Below are 19,141 nucleotides of genomic sequence, written 5' to 3' on the forward strand. Positions count from 1 at the left end.
TTGTTGCTTATCTGAAATTCAAATTTAATTGGGCCTCCTGTATTTTTATTTGCTATATCTGGTGACCCTCCCCAAATGCTGGTTAACTAATGCCCAACCCTTGGGTGCCCTTACTTGTTCCACAGACCCTCCCCCGACCAACTGGGAACGGTAGTCTGCTCCTTTTCTGGAGGAAAAAGGAGAGTAAGAGCCTGGCTTAACCAACCAAATCCTCCCCAATCCTCTACTACCACCAAGTATGAGGCAAGGATTTGAAAGTTACATTAACCCTTTCAAGCTCCTAGACTACAGTAGGTGAAGACAGTAACACTTTGCCAAAGGCCTAAATCACCACCAGGTGAGTACTATAAACAAATGTGTCTTCTCAATCACAATATGTCCTTATGCTTAAATGTTACCAGGCTTTAAACTGTGCCCCGTCTCTTTTCATGCATTTGGGAGAAGGGACTGGTGATGACTTCCGATTCATTACCAGCAACATTACCTTTCCTGTACCTCTTGGTGTGGTCTGGTTATATTTCCATATTAGCATGTCTCTGTATTTGGTGATTTTCTTTTTATTAGAGAGTTCTCTCTCCCTTTTTAGATCCTAAACTCTTATTTAAGACTTACAGTACTTGTATCACATTTCCAACATGATCCTCGTACTGAGATGGTTTTCAATGAATTCTGATGATACTGGTGACATCAGGAGGATGAGGGAGATAAAAATGGAATATGCCCATGGATGGTGCAGAGGGAATGGGAATATTCTGTTATATAAAAATTTTAATCAAAAACACTGCACAGATATTCAGTGTCTCTTTTTTTTTTGCATTTGTTAATTCTACATTTTGTTTTGTAACCTGTGTAGCTATATTAGTATGTCTTTCTTAGAATGCAAACATCCACACATTTTAAATGATAGGTTTTTTTTTTACATTTTATGTCTTTTGAAGAAGTCCTCAGGGTAAGTTGATTTTTTTTTTTTTTTTGGCTTCTTTTTATTGGAATTTCTGCAAGGCCCCATCAGCTTGTCTTCACAGTTATACCACCTTTCTACCCCAGTTTGTGACTATGAGTAGCAATGAAGCAGCAGAACAAATCTAGAGGTGCCTCAACAACCATACCTCTTCTTTAGGATGGTGACTTTTTCTTGAATTCTGCAGGTGTGGGCAATTTCTACATACCACACAGTTTGGAAATATAATTGGCTATCTTTAAATTTTTCTGAGTTTTTGTTTCCCCTCACAGAGGCTTGATCTTAGCTCTGAAAATCCATTGTTCCTTGACCATTTAGTCGGAGTTTTTGATTTTCAACCATATTTTTAGGGTTTAGGTAATGTCCTTTCAGATCTTTCCAGTCACAGTATGTATTAATTATGGATATTTTGTGACATAGTCCAGAAATAATTCTAAGGAGCTTAATGTCAACAGTAAAGGGCAAATTAGAAAGAGAAATATTTTACCCAGACAATTACAAGTTGGTCCTGTATTCAGGGCTCATAAAAAATGCATAGGTTTTTGGAACTGACACAATGAAATCACACTAGTCTTAGATGTGCCCTTGTGGAAATCGGTATTATTCAATGAAGGTTTTTAAAAATATGAGGATGATATTTAGGCTAGAAAATATTTATATCTGAACCTTTCTCTTTCTAATTGGCTTTCTGTTCATGTGGAAGCACTTTCCTGACTGCAAGTACAGAAGCAAGGACGGCTCCGTTTTCCCTAGACAGTGATAATAAATCCACAACGAGTTGCTCAATTAAGTGACACAATATAAATTCATTCCTTCTAGTTGACATAATTTAGAGGTATGGGTTGTGTTGTTAGAAATGTTTTTGATTAAAAATGTCATCTTTTTTGTTTGCTTTGGAAGAGTGGCAAGAATAGATTAATCTAAATTCCTAGGTATAACTGCTTATCTGCTGTCTAGTTTTCACATCATTTGCCTGCTTTGTATTTCCATGACAATCTCTTTCTCTAATTTCTTTCTATTATCCGTAGGTCTCCACAACACCCCCCAAGATGAGCTGACGTGTAAGAGACAGGTGGGTGTGGAGATACACTGAGATACACAGATGGGGCCACCAGCTAGGTAATAACCAATGTAGGTGTCCTGTTTACATGGTGAAACTGGGAAACCTAAATCATCTTCTCTCTCAGCATTTTGACTTGAACTCCTCACTTTACTGCAAGTATCCAAAAAGAAGGGATAGATGCTTCTGCTCATGAAAGTGTTTGACTCAGGGCTGTTCTAGGACAGGGGTCTCTTTTCACGAGGGTGCTGTTCCACGTGGCAGCCTCTATGCACCACCATGCCCACACCACATTTACACTGGAGAGTAGGGGTGGAGGCAGCTGCAGGCACTGGCCATCAGGTAGAAGGAGTGAGGAAGTAGGGGGGCACAATGAGTGGTCCAGGTACGACTCTCATGCTAAAAGTTCACACCAGCCCTGGTGGAGGGCAGGGGCAGGAAAGGGCAGGAGGACTGAGAGGGAGAGCACAGCCGGCACAGCTTCCACCAGCTGACGGCCCCAGGCCTGGTGGCTTTCTCACGGGACTGAGAGCCAGGAGACCTGGGTCCTCGCTCTGGATCTGCCACTGTCTGACTTTTACCGCAGCCATACAACCAAACTCTCTGGATCTTCATTCTTGGCCTATAAAGTGGTACAGGCATCTGTTTAAGACTAAAGCTGTATCACTATGACACAAGGTACTACTATCAATATAAATTAAATCAAAGAGGCTTCAGGTCACACCTTCAGTAGGGCCATAGAGACCACAAAGATCAATCGACCACAGTTCATCTGCATGTAACCATACACGGTGATGGATCAAACACAGTACATACTTCCTTACTTCCTGAATAGTCCTTAATGTTAGCGCTTTCTCAAACTATCACCTAGCTTCCTTTCTGCCATTTATAAATTAACATCGTATTTCAACTCTGAGACAAAAATATAATTTTCCACAAGCAAAAATACCACATTTGCGGCATAAATGGGCTCTTTCTTAGTGACTATTATCTGGGGAATAGAGAATGTATTGTTAAAACTGAAATATCCTTTTTATGCAGAAAATATTTTATATCTGGGCATTTCTTTATTTGCCCAAAATGGGAATTAGAGGCAGTGACAGAATCAGCTTCTCAGCCTCTTCCAGAGTGCCTGGTTTCTCTATCCCGGGCAATGATTTAGGGGCTGCCTTATGAGGGGAAGATTTCTAAGTGCAGCTAATTTCTCGATCTTCCTTTTATAAAACTACTAAGCCCAGAAGAGACATAAGCTCTCAGAAATGCAGAGATCAAGTTACTGGGTCCCAGCTTATTGCTACTAACTTGCCTCATAATCAATGCTTTTGATCAACATTCCTCTAATCTCTTCTCTAAAGGTATTCAGCATGAGTTGGCTCTTCTGATTTTCCTAAATTTAAAAACCAAAAATTTAATCAATTCTCTAGAAAAAATAATCTGATGATTATTGAATTCTATTTCTAGTATTCTAAATTTCCTGCCACTGTTTACACATTAATACACATACACACATTTCAGGTGAAGTCAGTGAGTAGATGATATTTTGAGTTCTACTCTTTTTCTTAACTTGATACATAGAAATGTGTATGAAATACACATGGTCCACATACTTGTCATTTTGAATTATAGCTTTTGTTAAACAGTGCCAAATTGTCTCCTAGAATAATTGAGTCAATTTGCAACGTTGCTGACAATATGAATATGAAAGTCTCCATAATTTAGTACACATTTAGGTTTTATTATTTTATTTAATGGGTATCTTACCACTCTTCTAGAACATACTTATTAATATAATTTTTATATTAAGTATACACATGTGTATCTGCTAGCAAGTTAATTTAGGAAAAGAACACAGTTCAGCCATCAGGTAGAACTATTAAAAAAAAAAAAGCAGAAATCCAATCACATCTTTGGAATAGAATCTTATTTGAACTCAAATTATAGTTTCATTTTAGATTTTACTGCTTTATCAAGGATACATGGTACACTTATTAAAGTTGTATGTACATCAAACTCCTGGAAGTTTAGGACTTTGCATTCACCGTTTATCAGGTGCATTATCTGGGCCTTCAACTGGCAGGTGGTAGCCAAGTAATTCTCTCTTCCTTGCTACTCATGCCTTATGTACCTCACATGCCCGCCAGTGTAGAGTATGAACAATTTTGCTTTGATTTTTACTAATTCAATAACCAAAGTATTGAATAACTTCTAATAGTGATATAACAACTCAGATTTGTATAGTAGTTTACAGTGTATGAGAATAAGCATGTGACACTCACACAAATCTGTACCATGTGATTGGTCAGACAATAAAGATAACTTTCATCCAAAGATGGTTTACAATGTGAAGTTCTAGTAGCAGTAGTGAAAGGCAAGACAGAGCGCATTAAGCAAAACTTCATTCATTCATTCACATTTTTGGAGTAGCTTCTGTGTCTGCAGCATGTGCAGTGGGGAACAGAGAGATGGGCTAGATGAGTAGTTTACTGTCTGAGAAGGGCATAGGAGCTGCTAACACACATAACTACTGTACCACATAGACTCTAACAGGTACCACAAGAGCAATGACAACAAATGGGCTAAGGGATGCAGAAGAAGGCACAGGACATTTCTCCCTGGAAGGATGGAGGAGAAAACTTTCAGCTTGGTCTTAAAGGATGGTTGGACTTGAACAGACACATGGGAACAGCATGAGCAAAGGAACACAGGCAAAAAGAAGGACAGGAGTACATTTAGGTTCTACAGTTAGGTAGATGGAAAGGAGCACGAGTGGGTTAGTGGGTGAAAACACTGCAAAGGAAGGTTGAGGCCAGATCATAGAAGGCCATGAATGTCCAACCACGGGCTCAGCCCTGAGTCAGTCAACCAAGGGGAGTTCATGTGGTAGCAATGTAATTGCACTTCCAGAAGACTCCAGAAATGGGCAGGATGGATTGGACAAAGTGGGGATGGAATCAGAGACCAGCATAACCACCATGCACAGACGAGAGGAAGTTCGGGCCTGAACAAGGAGAGTAGAGAGGGAGGTACATAAGAGAGAGACTGGGGTTGTGAAATGGAATGTAACAACCAACATTATACACATTGCACATATTAAACATTTGAACGGAATTTAGAAAAAGGAAATTACAGAATCAGTTTTCTGTAGAAAGCTTAGAAACTTTTTCTACAGATCTAATATCTACATTGGGGTTATTAAAAATTTCTAGATTGAAAACACCTTTTGCGATAGGCCCTCATTCTTCAATTCTAGCATAAAGAAATGGCGTTACTCTAAAGAAAATTATATTTATAAGTTAGTATTTTTTTTAACAGCACTGTGATAAAATTTTAAATTAAGGAGGTGGAAACTTCAGTTCTATTTTTTCAGTATGAAATTTTATTTCCAAAACACCAGTGATGTAAAGTGGACCTTTGCAGAAAATTTGCACCCCTTGCTCTAGTTCTTTACATTTTAAATCACAGGTGCTGTGTTCCCACTTATTTGGAGAGATGAAATTGATGTTCTGAGTCACTGCCAGACATTTGCAACTAAGTCTTTCAATGGTAACAGCTGCTCTGGATTTCAAATCTCTCAAGCAAATACAGAACACAGTGTGAGCTCTGGGTAATGAGTTGGCAGAGAGAAAATGAGGAAGATGAGGAAAGGAAGTGTGATCGTATTCACACATCTGATTTCCAGTCTAAGACTGGGTAGCTGACACACGAAGGGCTTACCTCCTTACAAGCAGGACTAAACTAAATAAAAGGATTTTTTTTTTTTTTTAAAAACAAACCCAAAATAAATATGGAAGCATCTGTCAATGACTCCGGTGGCAAACTGGTGCTTACCTGAAAAATCGAGCGCACACACTCCTCTCTGATGTTGTCCTTTCAACAGTGACAAACATTTTAGAGTCTGCGTGTCCCACACATGAATAGCAGCATCTCTCCCAACCTGAAATTACAGGATGAGTGTTATTAACAAATTATAAATTATAATAAGAATGATTTTGTTCCTTAGAGTCAAGTGCCGCTCAGAAATCAAAACCCACACATTTGGAGAGTAGGAAGACCCTGGGAAGTCATCTGGTCCAACTCCACTGTCTTCCAGATGAGGAAACTGAGGCACAGGGTCTAAGGGTCTTGTTCTGGCATCAAGATGGGTGCCAGCAGAATCTAACCTGGTACATGTCTCCCAGTTAAGAGATATTTAAAACTCTGGTTCAAATGTCCACTGTGCTTTGTTTTTGTCAGTTAGTTCTACCCTTCCCTTCTGCCTTCTCAACTCCACACATGATTCCACTCAGCTGTATGTTTTCATGGCACTATCCTCAGAGTTCTTTTACCCACCTCAATTATTTACCCACCTCAAGAAGGCCTGGCCCTACTTCTCCCCCTGGGAAATGAAAGTTTCATGGCTTAACTCTCTGTCATTAAGGTGGCTTCTCCTCAAGGGGACACAAGCTTCTAGCATACCAATTCCCAACAACAGAGAAAACTGTAATACTAAGGTGGTTTTCCTCACTTATAATGCATAGGGAGAAAAAACCCTTTTGGGTATGATGACTCTAAAAGGGAAAATGGGACATAAAGCCATGCACATAACTGAGCAGAGTCTGGCCAACTCCTACACTGGCCTGTGGAGGCCCAGTTACCCCTGGAGTGGCTATTGGCATACTGGTCTGCCTCCCAATTACAGTATAGAGTGTGGTATCTCCTCAGGGGTTTATGTAAAGAACCAATCTCTGTTTTTTCTTTCAAAGGAAGACTATTAAACACCCATGAATAAAGCATCTTCTGTTTCTAAGAAAGACAATAAAGGGGGAGGGGGCAGGAAAGAGTGAAAAGGCAAAGTAGTGATCAATTACTTATAAAACAATGTCAGAATAGATGGTCTAATTTGCAGTTGGAGGAGCAGCAAACCAGTGTTTCAATTAATGGCTCTTCCGTTATGGAGGACTGTAATCCTTTTACAAATATAAGAGCTACGAACTCTTCTCCCCCCAAATGCACATTTCTGGGGGTTGACTCCCGTCAGGCCCTCAGTTTCATCCATGGATCTCATGAACATCAGGCTATAAACCCTGTTCAAACACTTCTACCTCCTGTATGTCAAGTCTCAGAAATAGTTCGTTGTCTCATGTTAATCTTTGACCCTCATACCAGTAGTTTTTCTTGGAATTTGCCACTTAGATGTTGAGGATCAGGTGAAGTATTACCTACAGTTAAAAGCCCATGATAAAACTGAACAAAAATGTAATCTATACATTGGTAGAAAAGAGCACAACACTGAAAATACTGTTGACAATATTACTGCTTTACCAGCAAGACAATAAATCTGAGTTTAACAGATTCTCTGTTTACTGAGTTTACTTCTATCCTCCTCCTTTTCCACACAAAATGATTGACTACAGGGCTCTATTTTGAGCAGCTTTTCAATTATAGACTCAATCCAAAGTTTAGGCATTCCAAAATGGTTCATATAAAGTTTAGTTTTTTGAAGGTTAAAATATAATAAACTAGCCAAAGTTCATATGACTAAGTTTTACAAAAATAACTATACACTGGATGTTACAGTAGTATAAAAGATGGTTCATTCAATAAACATTTATTGAGTACCTAGGATATACTAAGTTCTGGGTAAACAGTAATGAGGAAAATATATTAAGACTTCATGGGATTTACAATACTCTTGTTTTACCTAATCCTATTCATAGATCTCATCATGTTAGAATAAGAATCCCTCAAAGTCTTCCCAAAAGTGCTGGAATGTATTGGTTGACTCTCCCACCATCATGAAATGATCCAGCATTCACTGCACTTTCAGCTTCCTGCCTTATGTTTATTTCTACCAGGTATTTCTTGAATTTCTCGTATGTAAACTGAATTCAAAATTAAATCCTCTCTTTGGCTAAACTCCCATCTTACAGGAGAGATATATACCTGCCCAGTGGCCACATAGTCCTTCACTGGATGGATGGTCAGGCTGAGAATGTCATCATCGTGTCCCAGGTACAGCCTCTGGGAGTGTTGTTGCCTATTGTACACGACAGCAACTGCAGCAATGTGATAGACCACTTCTCCAGCTTGTGTGTAGAACAGATTGTTTCTACAATCGTAGCCTCTATAGCTGAAGCACAGGTCCAAGAAATGCACAGTAGTTGAACGCACAGTGAATGAACAGAGCAGAAGTTGTGAGAAGATAAAGTTAACATGTTAATATGGACATGGACAAGCAGAACCCAGGTGTCTCCACAGTTGCCTAGGACAGTGATCTTCAGTGGGGGTAATGAGGACCTCTGAGGGCATGTGATGACTTTCTAAGGGGCAAATGGACACTGATAATTTTAACAGAATCTATTTCCAGATCCTCAGCTACTATATGTGCTTTCTCTTAAAACTGACTAGTCTGAGAACACACCTGTGATGAGGTACTGGTTTTCCTTTCCCACCTCCCCTTTTCCTAATCTCCTTCCTCCCAATTTAGGAAGTCATTCCTCTCATCCATTGGGACTCTTACTATGGTATATTACCCTGGAATGTCAAACCTTCCAGGGACACCAAAACAAATACAAGTGCGGATGGATGTTGAAAGTGAATAACTCTAACAATTGGGTAAGAAATCCTTTTGCAAGTCAAGTGACTTCCAATTCTTTGCTTTTAACAAATTTGAACAGTGATTTAACTGAATTGTTAGCTGATGGATCATTAAACTACATTTTTGTGTGATATATCAAAATCACGACACATATTTTTGGCCTATAACAAAGAGGAGTTTAAAGAATTGATTACCATTGCTGTGATAAAACTGCCTCTATTCTCATCTACTTAAGTAGCTAGATATGAATAAGCTTTCTTAGTGCTTATATTAAAAAGTGAAAAATTGGAATAGATTCAATGCTAAACTGTTACCCTCTAGCAATAAGAAATATATATGCACATATATCTGAACTCACTGAAAGAATTCTATCTTATTAAAAGAATTTTTCCAATAAAATTATTTATGTTTAATAACTATCAGAATTTGTACTATATTTATGTTGATTTGGCCAGCTATTTATTACTAATAGTTATAACAATAATTAAATCCAGAAAAAAATTGTTAATGCTTAGAGTAGCACTGTCCAACAGAACTATTATGTGAGTCACATAGGTAATTGAAAAATTTTCTAATTGTCACATTAAAAAAAAAAAAAGGAACAGATGAAACTTATCTTAAGAACATTTAACCCATTATGTCCAAAATATTATAATGTCCACATGTAATCAGTATAAAACATTTTAATGAGGTAAATTTCTTTTTCATGCTAAGTCTTCAAACTCTGGTGTGCATTTTCCACATACAGCACATTTAGACCAGCCACATTTCAAGTGATCATTGGCTACAAGTAGATATCGTACCAGACAGCACAGAGTTAGAGACTTATGGTCACAGGGAATTAAATTTAAATTGAACATATAGATATGTTTTTTCCTTGTTGAAGTTATGACAGGGTAATCAAAAAAAGACTTACAAGCATAAAAGTATTATATTAGGGTAAAATTCTGTGGGAGAAGTAGAATAGAAATATGAGTTCATGTATTTGTTATACTGATGATAATGGGAATCAAATATCTATGGCATTTGGGTTCCACTGGAGCCATCTAAATAAATAATGTGAGTATTTATAAAACACAAGATATATTCTTCACAACCATTTAAGCTTAGGTTGAAAAATCTTAGATGTCAACTTAAAGTGTGGAAGGTTGTACATGATTTTCAAAATTCAAAATTATTTGGGGGTACACGTGAACAAAAGCATTTGAAGGAAATACTGTCCTGGGAAAGCCAGCTGAATAGAGCAGGAGTTATGGCATAAAGGAAGCAGAGATGGAGAGAATGAAATGAAATAACAATGAGTGGCAGTAACACATGCAACACGAAAGTACATGAAGTGTGAAAAATCTAGATACACACACTGAGATGGCCATAGAACACTGAGAAAACTGGACAGAGAGTCGTGGTTAAAATATTAACCGCAGGTAAGTGCAAACTGGAGAGAAGAGCCAGCCTGAATTGGGGTAGCACTGAGAAGGATGACAAGGTGATAAGGCTGGTGACAGGCCACCCACCCATGTATGAACTGGAGTTTCAAGCTGTCCTCAGGAGCCTTTTCTCGTTTGAGGAAGGACACTGCATGGTTTTTCTCTTTACTTTGTTGCTTTAGCTGAGGTAGATCTTCTTTGTAAACCTTCAAGCATAACAGAAACATTTAGTTAGAGACTCTTCAGGTTTCAAATATATTAATGTCTTGACACTCTCAGGAAATCTTTAATTGCAGGAACTCAAGTTTTTTAAAACATAAGAAGCTAAAAATGGTCACAAGAGACAAAGAAGGGCATTATATAATGATAAAGGGGTCAACTCATCAAGAAGATATAACAATGGTAAATATTTATGTACCCGACATCAGAGCATCTAAATATACAAAGCATATATTAACAACTAAAAGAAGAAATAAATATCAATACAATAATAGTTGGAAACTGTAAAACCCCACTCCCAACAAAGGATTGATCATCCAGACAGAGAATCAATAATGAAAGAGCAGATTTGAACAATACTACAGACCAAATATCCTAACAAATACAGAACATTTCATCTATCAGCAGCAGAACATACATTCTTCTCAAGCACACAAGGAACATTTTCTAGGACAGATCATGTTAGACCACAAAACAAGGCTCAATAAATTTAAGAAGATTGAAATTATATCAAGTATATTTTCTGACCACTATAGTATGAAACTAGAAATAAGTAACAGGAAGAAAGCTGGGAAAGTCACAAATATACAAAAATCAACACACTCCTCAACAACTAATGGATCAAAGAAGAAATCAAAAAGGAAATTTTAAAAAATCTTGACACAAATGAAAATGGAAACGCAACATACCAGAACTTACAGGATACAGCAAAAGCATTTCTCAGGGGAAATTTTGTAGCTAATAAACATATACATTAAGGAAAAAGAAAGATCTCAGATAAAGAACTTAATATTATACCTCAAGGAACTAGAAAAAAAAGTTTGGACTTAGTTTGGACACTAAGTCCAAAGTTAGCAGAAGAAAGGAAGTAATAGAGATTAGCACAGAAATACATGAAATAGAGAATAGGAAAACAACAGAAAAAATTAACAAAACTAAGAGTTGGTTCTTTGAAAAGACAAACAAAATTGAGAACATAAGACATGAGATTGAATTTTACTTTTTTCTAATGAACAAAACTAACTTGAAATGTCTTTTAAATCATTGGGATTTAAAAGAATTTAAAAAAAAATTTTGCTATTATGTTTCTAAATCAATTTATATCCAGAAAATATATTACTTTTCTGATAAATAAGAAAGGAAATTATTAAATAAAATTATCAATAAAATATAATTTAAATATTTTGTTATAATTTCTTTTAAGGCAAGAAATCTCTTGATGATTCAGAAATGTGTGAAATGTGGGCCACATGAATCATGGTGATCACTCTTTGGAATTATCCTTCTTTCATGACCTCATGAATCTTTCAGATCAGACTCTGGGATACAGAGCAAAGCTCTTGGTCTAACCTAGGACCTAAAATGTGCTGCTGACTGAGACAACATTCTCGATAATTTAAATGTAGATAAAATCATGTAGATAAAATTTTGTCTATCATGTATTTATGCCCTACTATCAAGAGATATAAATTTAACACATTTAAATGAAATACAATTCATAATTTCTCATCTTCATATAGGAAAGTTTTCATTTAATCAAACTACATTACAAAAAAATCATGAAAATATTATAATGAAGTTCATATTTAGGATTTGACCAAAAATCGTTTAAAAAAAATGGAAGTCAGAAGATATCTCACTACTGCCTTGTCTATTACAGATGCAGTGAACTAAGCTTTTAAAATCTAATGATAATTATTCATCTGAATTCATGATGCTTTCATCAGTTCATCAACTACTTTAGAGAACTGAATTCTAGTCTTGGTATTTCTACTGCTTATTTGAACAAGTCTCATAACCTCTGTGGGCCTCAAAGTCCCATCTGTAGAACAGACTCCCTGCTCAGGAACAACTCAGGAATCAAATATAGACAACATGAATTAAATAATCTAGGTGAAAGCTTTAGAAAGTAAGATGTCAGGGAGAATATATAAATCCTAGGCATGAATTGCAATTGAGTCATTCCTTTTCATTCTTTTACTAGCACTATTTTTATTAAATAGAAACATCCCAACTAAAAAAATTGCATTTCTTTTTCCCTAAATTGTATGTTTATTTTGCTTAAATTCCATTTCCCCTTGATATTAGGGTATAATATTGTTTAATATTTGCATGATATTAATAATTTCCTTTCAAATCTTTATCTTTAGTAGTTTTATAGCATAATGTATTGTACCAATACACAGTCAAACCGATTTAGTCTTGAAGTTAACCTAAACCATCAGTTGGACTACTTTTGTACTAATCTAATTTTTCAAATACTGAATCAGTGAGTGACAATTATGGGTTGGTAAAAAAAGTCATCATCTGAAAAGTTGTACATTCAGAGCTTACGTAGAGGCAAAGCCAAGTAGCACGTACAATGTGTGCTTTGGAGAGAAGCCCAGATCCACTACAGGCAATGTGGATGTGGGCAAAGTACTCAGCCTCTCAGGGGTTACTGTGGGGTTGGATTCGGTGTATGTAAAGCACAGGATCTGGCCCCATAGAGACACTTGATACATGGCAGCTGCCATAGGCCTGTGTGGTAAGTTTCCATGGGGCAACACTGACGGTTGCTGTGTCTGAAATCTGAAATCTTATTCACTCCATGTTCATGTATGGAATCCGCTTCACATACCTCTGTTAAATGACAAGGAAGAAAATAGAACCCCTAGGGTTATCACCATTAAGAAGGTGATACCTGTCCAGATTCCAATGAAGGATTACGCGCTTTAATACAATTTAGTGCTAAAATTAAGTGCCTATTTTCAAAAAATTTGGTTGTAATTGTCCAACTTTTCTCCTAAAGATGATTTCTGACTGGAAGGATAATGTGCATTGTATTTGGGCTTTTACTTTAATTAAATGGATAACGGTCTCCATAAGTTAAGAGAGAAATCAGGACAACAGCTCATTTGCAAACAACCATGCCTCCAGGGATACCTATTCTATAAAGAAAACACATGCTTTAATGATCTGCTAAGAAAATGAAAAATCTTGTAACTTACTTGCACATTTTTCTGTAAAAAATATTTTAAAGTTTTAGCTGCTAGGAAGGCAGAAAACCCAAACTGTCATAGGTTACGTTTTGAAAATTTGCTACTACCTCTACTTAAAATTTTTTTACTGATATGATCCAGTAAATGCCTTATTTCAAATCTGTATTTAAAGATAAGAAGTAGGCAATTTTCCTAATTATTTTCTTGATTTTCTTCTGCCTAAGCACTAACCAATTTGAGTGCAATGTCCAAATTCAATGAGATCGAGATTTGGGGTTATAAGGCATTTGTAATGAGGCTCCCTGTTTACTGACCTGGCGATCATAATTGATTTGAGTTTCTTGCTCAATATCAGAGTCCAACTCCGGCACGTCAGATAAATCCGAATCAGATTCTTCACTATAGGAATCGGAGCCACCTTCTGCAGAAACACCCCGTGAGAAACAAGCAGAAATTCTGAGACTCTAAATGGCTAAAAATTTTATTTAAAATTTTTTCCTCTCCTATTGAGGTCAATAAAAATAACTACACCATAGTTTTCATTTGTTGTAGATTCTTAAAACACCTTTATTTTTCATCTTTTTGTTAAGTTCACCATACCTCTAACCCCCTTTTCAGGAGTATTACCAGACTAGGATAACTCCCCCCACTATTTCCACACTTCTATTAGATAACAGATCTTTGGGTTTTAAATTTTGTTTTGAAAGTGAAAAAAAGGGGGCGGGGGGGCTAGGTTTTCCCAAGGAGAAGGCTGGGACAGAAGGAAATCCAACCACTCAGTTCAGTAAAGATCCTCATTAGCCTGTTAACATGCCCACCCATGTTGGTAATTGCCATGGTCAAAATTGCTGCAGAACCCCTCCCAATAAGAACATCTCCTCACATATTACATGATCATTCCTGCCAACATCACAGTAAATTAAAGGACTATACACATCCATTGAACTGGAACACAGTGGCCGCGATTGTGGACCATTCTCTGAATCCCATTCAGGAAGCAACTTCTATTCCAAATGTTACCTTGTCACCTGACCCAGCAGACCCACCACCTGTTAGAATCGTCCTAAGGAGGCCGAGATGTATCTGTTCGTGTTACTCTCAAAAGTTAATTCTTCATGTAAACCTTAGACCTTCAACCTGCATTTGGTATAAGCAAAATCCTTTGAAGGAAATTATCCAACTGACCCATATTCAATTGGCCCATATCTCAAAAGTTTTTTCTGTTCTTTTAAATTTATTGTAGGAATGAATTTTTCAAAACAGCTTTAACTCTTTACCTTAAGAAGAGATGTTAGACCATTCTTTGAAATTTTTATTGAAAAATAAATAGATGTTGAAAAATTATTACTGGTTTTACCCTGGGGTGCTGTTTCCAGCAGGCCATTGCTGACACCTTCTGGAATAAATCTCCACTGGAAAACCGAGTGGTCAGCCCCTCCTGTGCTTAATACCCACTGAAAGTCATGAGACCAGCGGACGTTTGTGACATGTGCAGAATGACCCACATACTTTCTAAATTTGGCTCCTGAAAAGATATTTTTGAGGAGAAGATTAGTTGTGCAAAAAATAGAATTTGTTGGTTAAAAAATTACATTCTATTCATGTTGAGAAGTAAAAGCTTTAAATATATTAGAAAATATAATTTCAATCTTATATATAATAACAAATAATCAAAGGCTCCAAAAGATATCTCAATCATTCCAGTATGGATTAAGCTAAAACTGGGTCTTAAAATTTAAGCCCTGTGTCTAAAGACACTTCTGAACCTGTTCCAAATAACACCTACTGCTTCACTGATTCTGAAAATAAATGCTAAAGAATGAACATCTTACACATTCTTATTTAAATACAAGATGCAACAGGCAATCCTTTAACTGGGAAATGGAAAATACTTCTGCGGCGGGGTGGGGGTAGTAAAATTGTGGTTTGGAGTCATGTAGATGTAGAGTTGGGAGAATGAATTTTTTTTCACTTAAATTGATTGCTTTACTCAGTAAACACCATCCCCAGGTAGTGAATGCAACAGAAAAGCTATGTGAACATATATTTGTGGTTGAATAACTGCAGCAAAGTCTCCAGTGTATGGTGAGTACATAGGAGCATAAAGGCACTCATGCAAATAAGCAAGATCCATCTTATCATGTGGAGGCCTAGGACCCCAAAGACTATGAGAGATTTCTGGGGCCAACAAGCACACTATCCCTCCTTCAGAAATACTTCTACCTATTACAGCCCCTCTAAACGAAATCTCTTTAATGGGGGAAAGGGCCATCTCTTCAACTATCACATGTTTAAAATTTAAATACCCACTGGAGAGATAATGATTTAAATTTATATGTAGGCGGAAATGACTGACACATGTCCCTTCCCTGACAGCGTGTTCTGACCAGGTGAGGTCTTATTATATCAAGGCTTCCAAAAAAGACAAGGGGAATGCTGCCACAGAAGGGGAAAGCAAGGACTTGAGTCTCAAAAGCAACCATGCCCATTTCAAAGAGTTTCCTAAATCAGTTTTGGTAATTTAATGAAGTCAAACAGATTCCAACTCCGGTCAGCTGGAAATGCTGGCTGATGATAAATCAATAATTATGAAGTAAATATATATTCTTCCCATATCTCTATAGATCTTGTTGGGCTATTCTTTGCTGCCCTGACCTTTAGACCCTCCTCAGAAATGATTTAACCCATCTCTTTGGAGTTGTTTAAAAAATGTCCACGATTCTAAAAAAATGTTAAACTCATAAAAGCACATGGTAGATTTGCAGTTATCAGGGACCTAGGGGGAAATGGGGAGATGCTGGTCAAAGATACACTTTCAGTTATAAGATGAATAAGTTCTGGGGATCTAACGTACACCATGGTGACTGTAGTTAATAATACCGTATTGTATATTTGAAAGTTGCCAAGAAAGTAGATCTTAAATGTTCTCACTAAACACACACACACACACGCACACACACACACAGGATAATTAACTGAGTTGATGGATATGTTAACTAACTTTAAAGTAGTAATCATTTCACAACATATACACATATATGAAATCACCATGTTGTATACTTTAAACTTACACAATATTATTTGTCAATTTTATCTCAGTAAAGCTGGAAAAAATATGTCCACAAATTATTTGATACAAATCAAAACAGAGTATGTCAAAAGTGAAGGTATGTGACATCCAAGAGGAGGTTATAAAAGGCACTGCAGATGCCTCCTTGCTCTTTCTTGGATCTCTAGATACCATGTGATAAGGACACTCAAGCAGCCTATGGAGAGGCTCACAAGGAACTGAGGCCTCCAGGCAAGAGCCAGGTGAGTGAGCATCTTGGAAGTGGATCTTTGGCCTCAGTCTAGCCTTCAGATGACTGCAGCTTCATGAGAGACCTGGAGAGCCGGCTAAGCTGCTCCTGAATTCCTGACTACCCAAAACTGTGAGATAATAAATGATTATTGATTTAAGCTGCTAAATTTGGGAGGGAGGGGAATTTGTTTTACAGCAATAGCTAGCTCATACAGCATTGGGAGGCTGGAACTAGAACCTGCAAAAGCATTACTGTCATCAATATTTAGGCCTTATCTCTCTGATCATTCTTCCTCTCTCTCCCTCACTTGCTCTACTCTAGGCTCACTGGCCTCTTTGCATGCCAGGCCCTCTTCTGTCTCTAGGCTTTTGCACTTGTGTTCCCTCAGTCTGGAATGCTCTTTCCCTGCATCTCTGAATGGCTGGTTCTCTTACCTCCTTCAGGTTTCTAGTCAAATGAAACTATCAGTGAGCCCTGCTTTGACCATCCTACTTAAAACAGCAATACTACACTGCCCGACCTGAGCACTCTTTACTCCCATTGTTTGCTTTATTTTTCATCACAGCACTTCTCACCATCAGATGTGTTTATATTGTCTTGTTTATTGACTGGGACCCCTCAGTAGAACAAGAGCTCCAGGGACTTGTGCTTGTTTTATTCATTGACATATCTCCAGCCTCTAGAATAGCACTTAAATATTTATTGAATAAATGAAGGCCACATCCATCTCTTCCAAGGTTTTCCTTAGGACAATGAGTGACTCTACAAGGCCCCCCTTTATTCTCTGGACCCTAAGGAAGGCTCAGCCCTCAGCCCTCATCTCCTCTCTATTGATTCTTTCTCCTTGGCTTTAAATACTGTTGATATTCCCTCAGCTGCCAAACATTCATCTCCAACCCTGAACTCTCCCAAGAGTGTTGACAGCTTGTGTGCTATGCCCACTTGGATGTCTAATAGGCGCCTCAAACTTATCACAGAAAAACCAGGAGTTTCCCCTTCCCCTCCTACTCTGTTACCACCATAAAACACACACACACACGCACAAAACCTATTCCTTTCTCATTTTCCCATCTCTATAGATGGTGCTACCATCCACCCCATTGCTCAAACCTAAAACTTAGGAGTCTTCCTCAATTCTTCTCTTTCCCTCTATTCCCACACCCAACCCATCAGCAAGACCTTCAGCTCTACCTTGACACTGTTTCCTAATCTCAACCACCTCTCTTCAGGTCTGTTCCTGACACCTTTGTCCAAGTCACATCATCTTTTACCCGGGCTCTTGCAATAATCTCTCTACTTGAAGCCTCCCCTTCCCTATTCCATCCCACACAATATCAAAGTGGTATTTTAAAAACTTAAATTGCTCATGTCACTCTTCCATTTAAAACCCTCAATAGTTTTCCACTGCACTTAGAATAAGACCCACATTTCTAACAGTTGCTTCAAGGCCCTTCATGCCTGGCCCCCACTGCCCTTCCAACCTTGGAGTGCACAGCTCTCCCCTCGTTCATCATGCTCTAGACACACTGACCTTTCTGTTCCTGCATCAAGCTCATCCAAGCTCTACTGAAGGCCAGCACTTTCCCCTCCAAGGTCTAGGGTTTCTGCAACTCAAGTCTTACAGTATCCAGGACACTTGTCATAGGAGGTAGTTGTTCAAGGACTGTGTGTATGTGTGTGTATGTGTGTGTGTGTGTGTGTGTGTGTGTGTGTGTGTGTGTGTGTGAAGGATTAATGGAATGGCAGCACACAAGTGAAACATGGAGATCCTTGGCCTTGAGCCTCCCCTAGGAGCATGGGTAGATGCCAAGGGTGTTAAGATATGGTAAATGCCAATGAGCAAGGATTTGGATTTTACCTCATGTCAGTGTCTCGGGGGTGATGGTCAAACAGGATGCACTCTAAATGATATCAGGGAAAATTATCAGTATGGATCCTAATTATTTTAAGATTTGAAAACTGTCAAAAGGAAATGAGGAAAACAAATTGGTTCAGCTATGTAAAAATAATATGAATTGTAGTCATTTTCATGAACTGCAGAACACTTATGTCTAATTATTATGCAAAAGAATACTATGTACACATAATCATAAATGTGTCAATTAACTTGTGAGTTTTATTTAATCACAGTGGAAAACTATAATGTTTACTCAGTCTCCATACTTTCTCATAGTCATCAGCCCCTGCTAATATTTGGGTGTTTACATGTTCAAAAGTTGGGGGAATACTTGTCACTGGTACCTTGGTTATAGGGAGACAAGTTCCACCAACTGTTACCATTCTCATCAGCAACACTCTGTTATAAACTTCTCTACCAGTAGCTTTAGCACAAAAAGGCTCCAAGAGCCTAAATGACTCTGAGGCAAATTGCAAGATGTATAAACAATGTGTCATGAAAAGTAGAACAAGTCAGTTTGCTATGAGGACATGCATACTTCTGCAGATTGTTGAGGTGGGTTTTATTACTCTCACCATACTGTCACTCTGGCTGTCAATGTCTCCTTGTTCATTCAGATGTCTCCTGGCTGCCTTCATCCTCAGGGTTGTTTTACATATAAGGGTATCTCATTTTGACAAACAGCACTACTCACTGTACCTCCCTACCTGCCTCCCC

At 37.8% G+C, this 19,141-nt stretch overlaps 1 protein-coding gene across 13 annotated transcripts in view; it reads right to left on the reverse strand.

The window, feature by feature from the left end:
• The window catches only part of EML6 (EMAP like 6), a 348,966-nt gene that overhangs the window by 95,755 nt on the left and 234,070 nt on the right, over window positions 1-19,141 (reverse strand). For all 13 annotated transcript variants that reach the window (XM_082357935.1, XM_082357934.1, XM_082357942.1 and 10 more), the window contains 5 exons: window positions 14,583-14,750; window positions 13,540-13,646; window positions 10,113-10,231; window positions 7,944-8,130; window positions 5,850-5,955 (listed from right to left, as the gene is read on the reverse strand). In XM_082357935.1, coding sequence (XP_082214061.1) covers window positions 5,850-5,955; window positions 7,944-8,130; window positions 10,113-10,231; window positions 13,540-13,646; window positions 14,583-14,750 — 687 coding nt within the window. The remainder of the gene's footprint in view (window positions 1-5,849; window positions 5,956-7,943; window positions 8,131-10,112; window positions 10,232-13,539; window positions 13,647-14,582; window positions 14,751-19,141) is intronic.

The sequence above is a fragment of the Balaenoptera borealis genome, assembly GCF_965194805.1.
Source record: "Balaenoptera borealis genome assembly, chromosome: 15".
NCBI classification, from domain to species: Eukaryota; Metazoa; Chordata; class Mammalia; order Artiodactyla; family Balaenopteridae; genus Balaenoptera; species Balaenoptera borealis.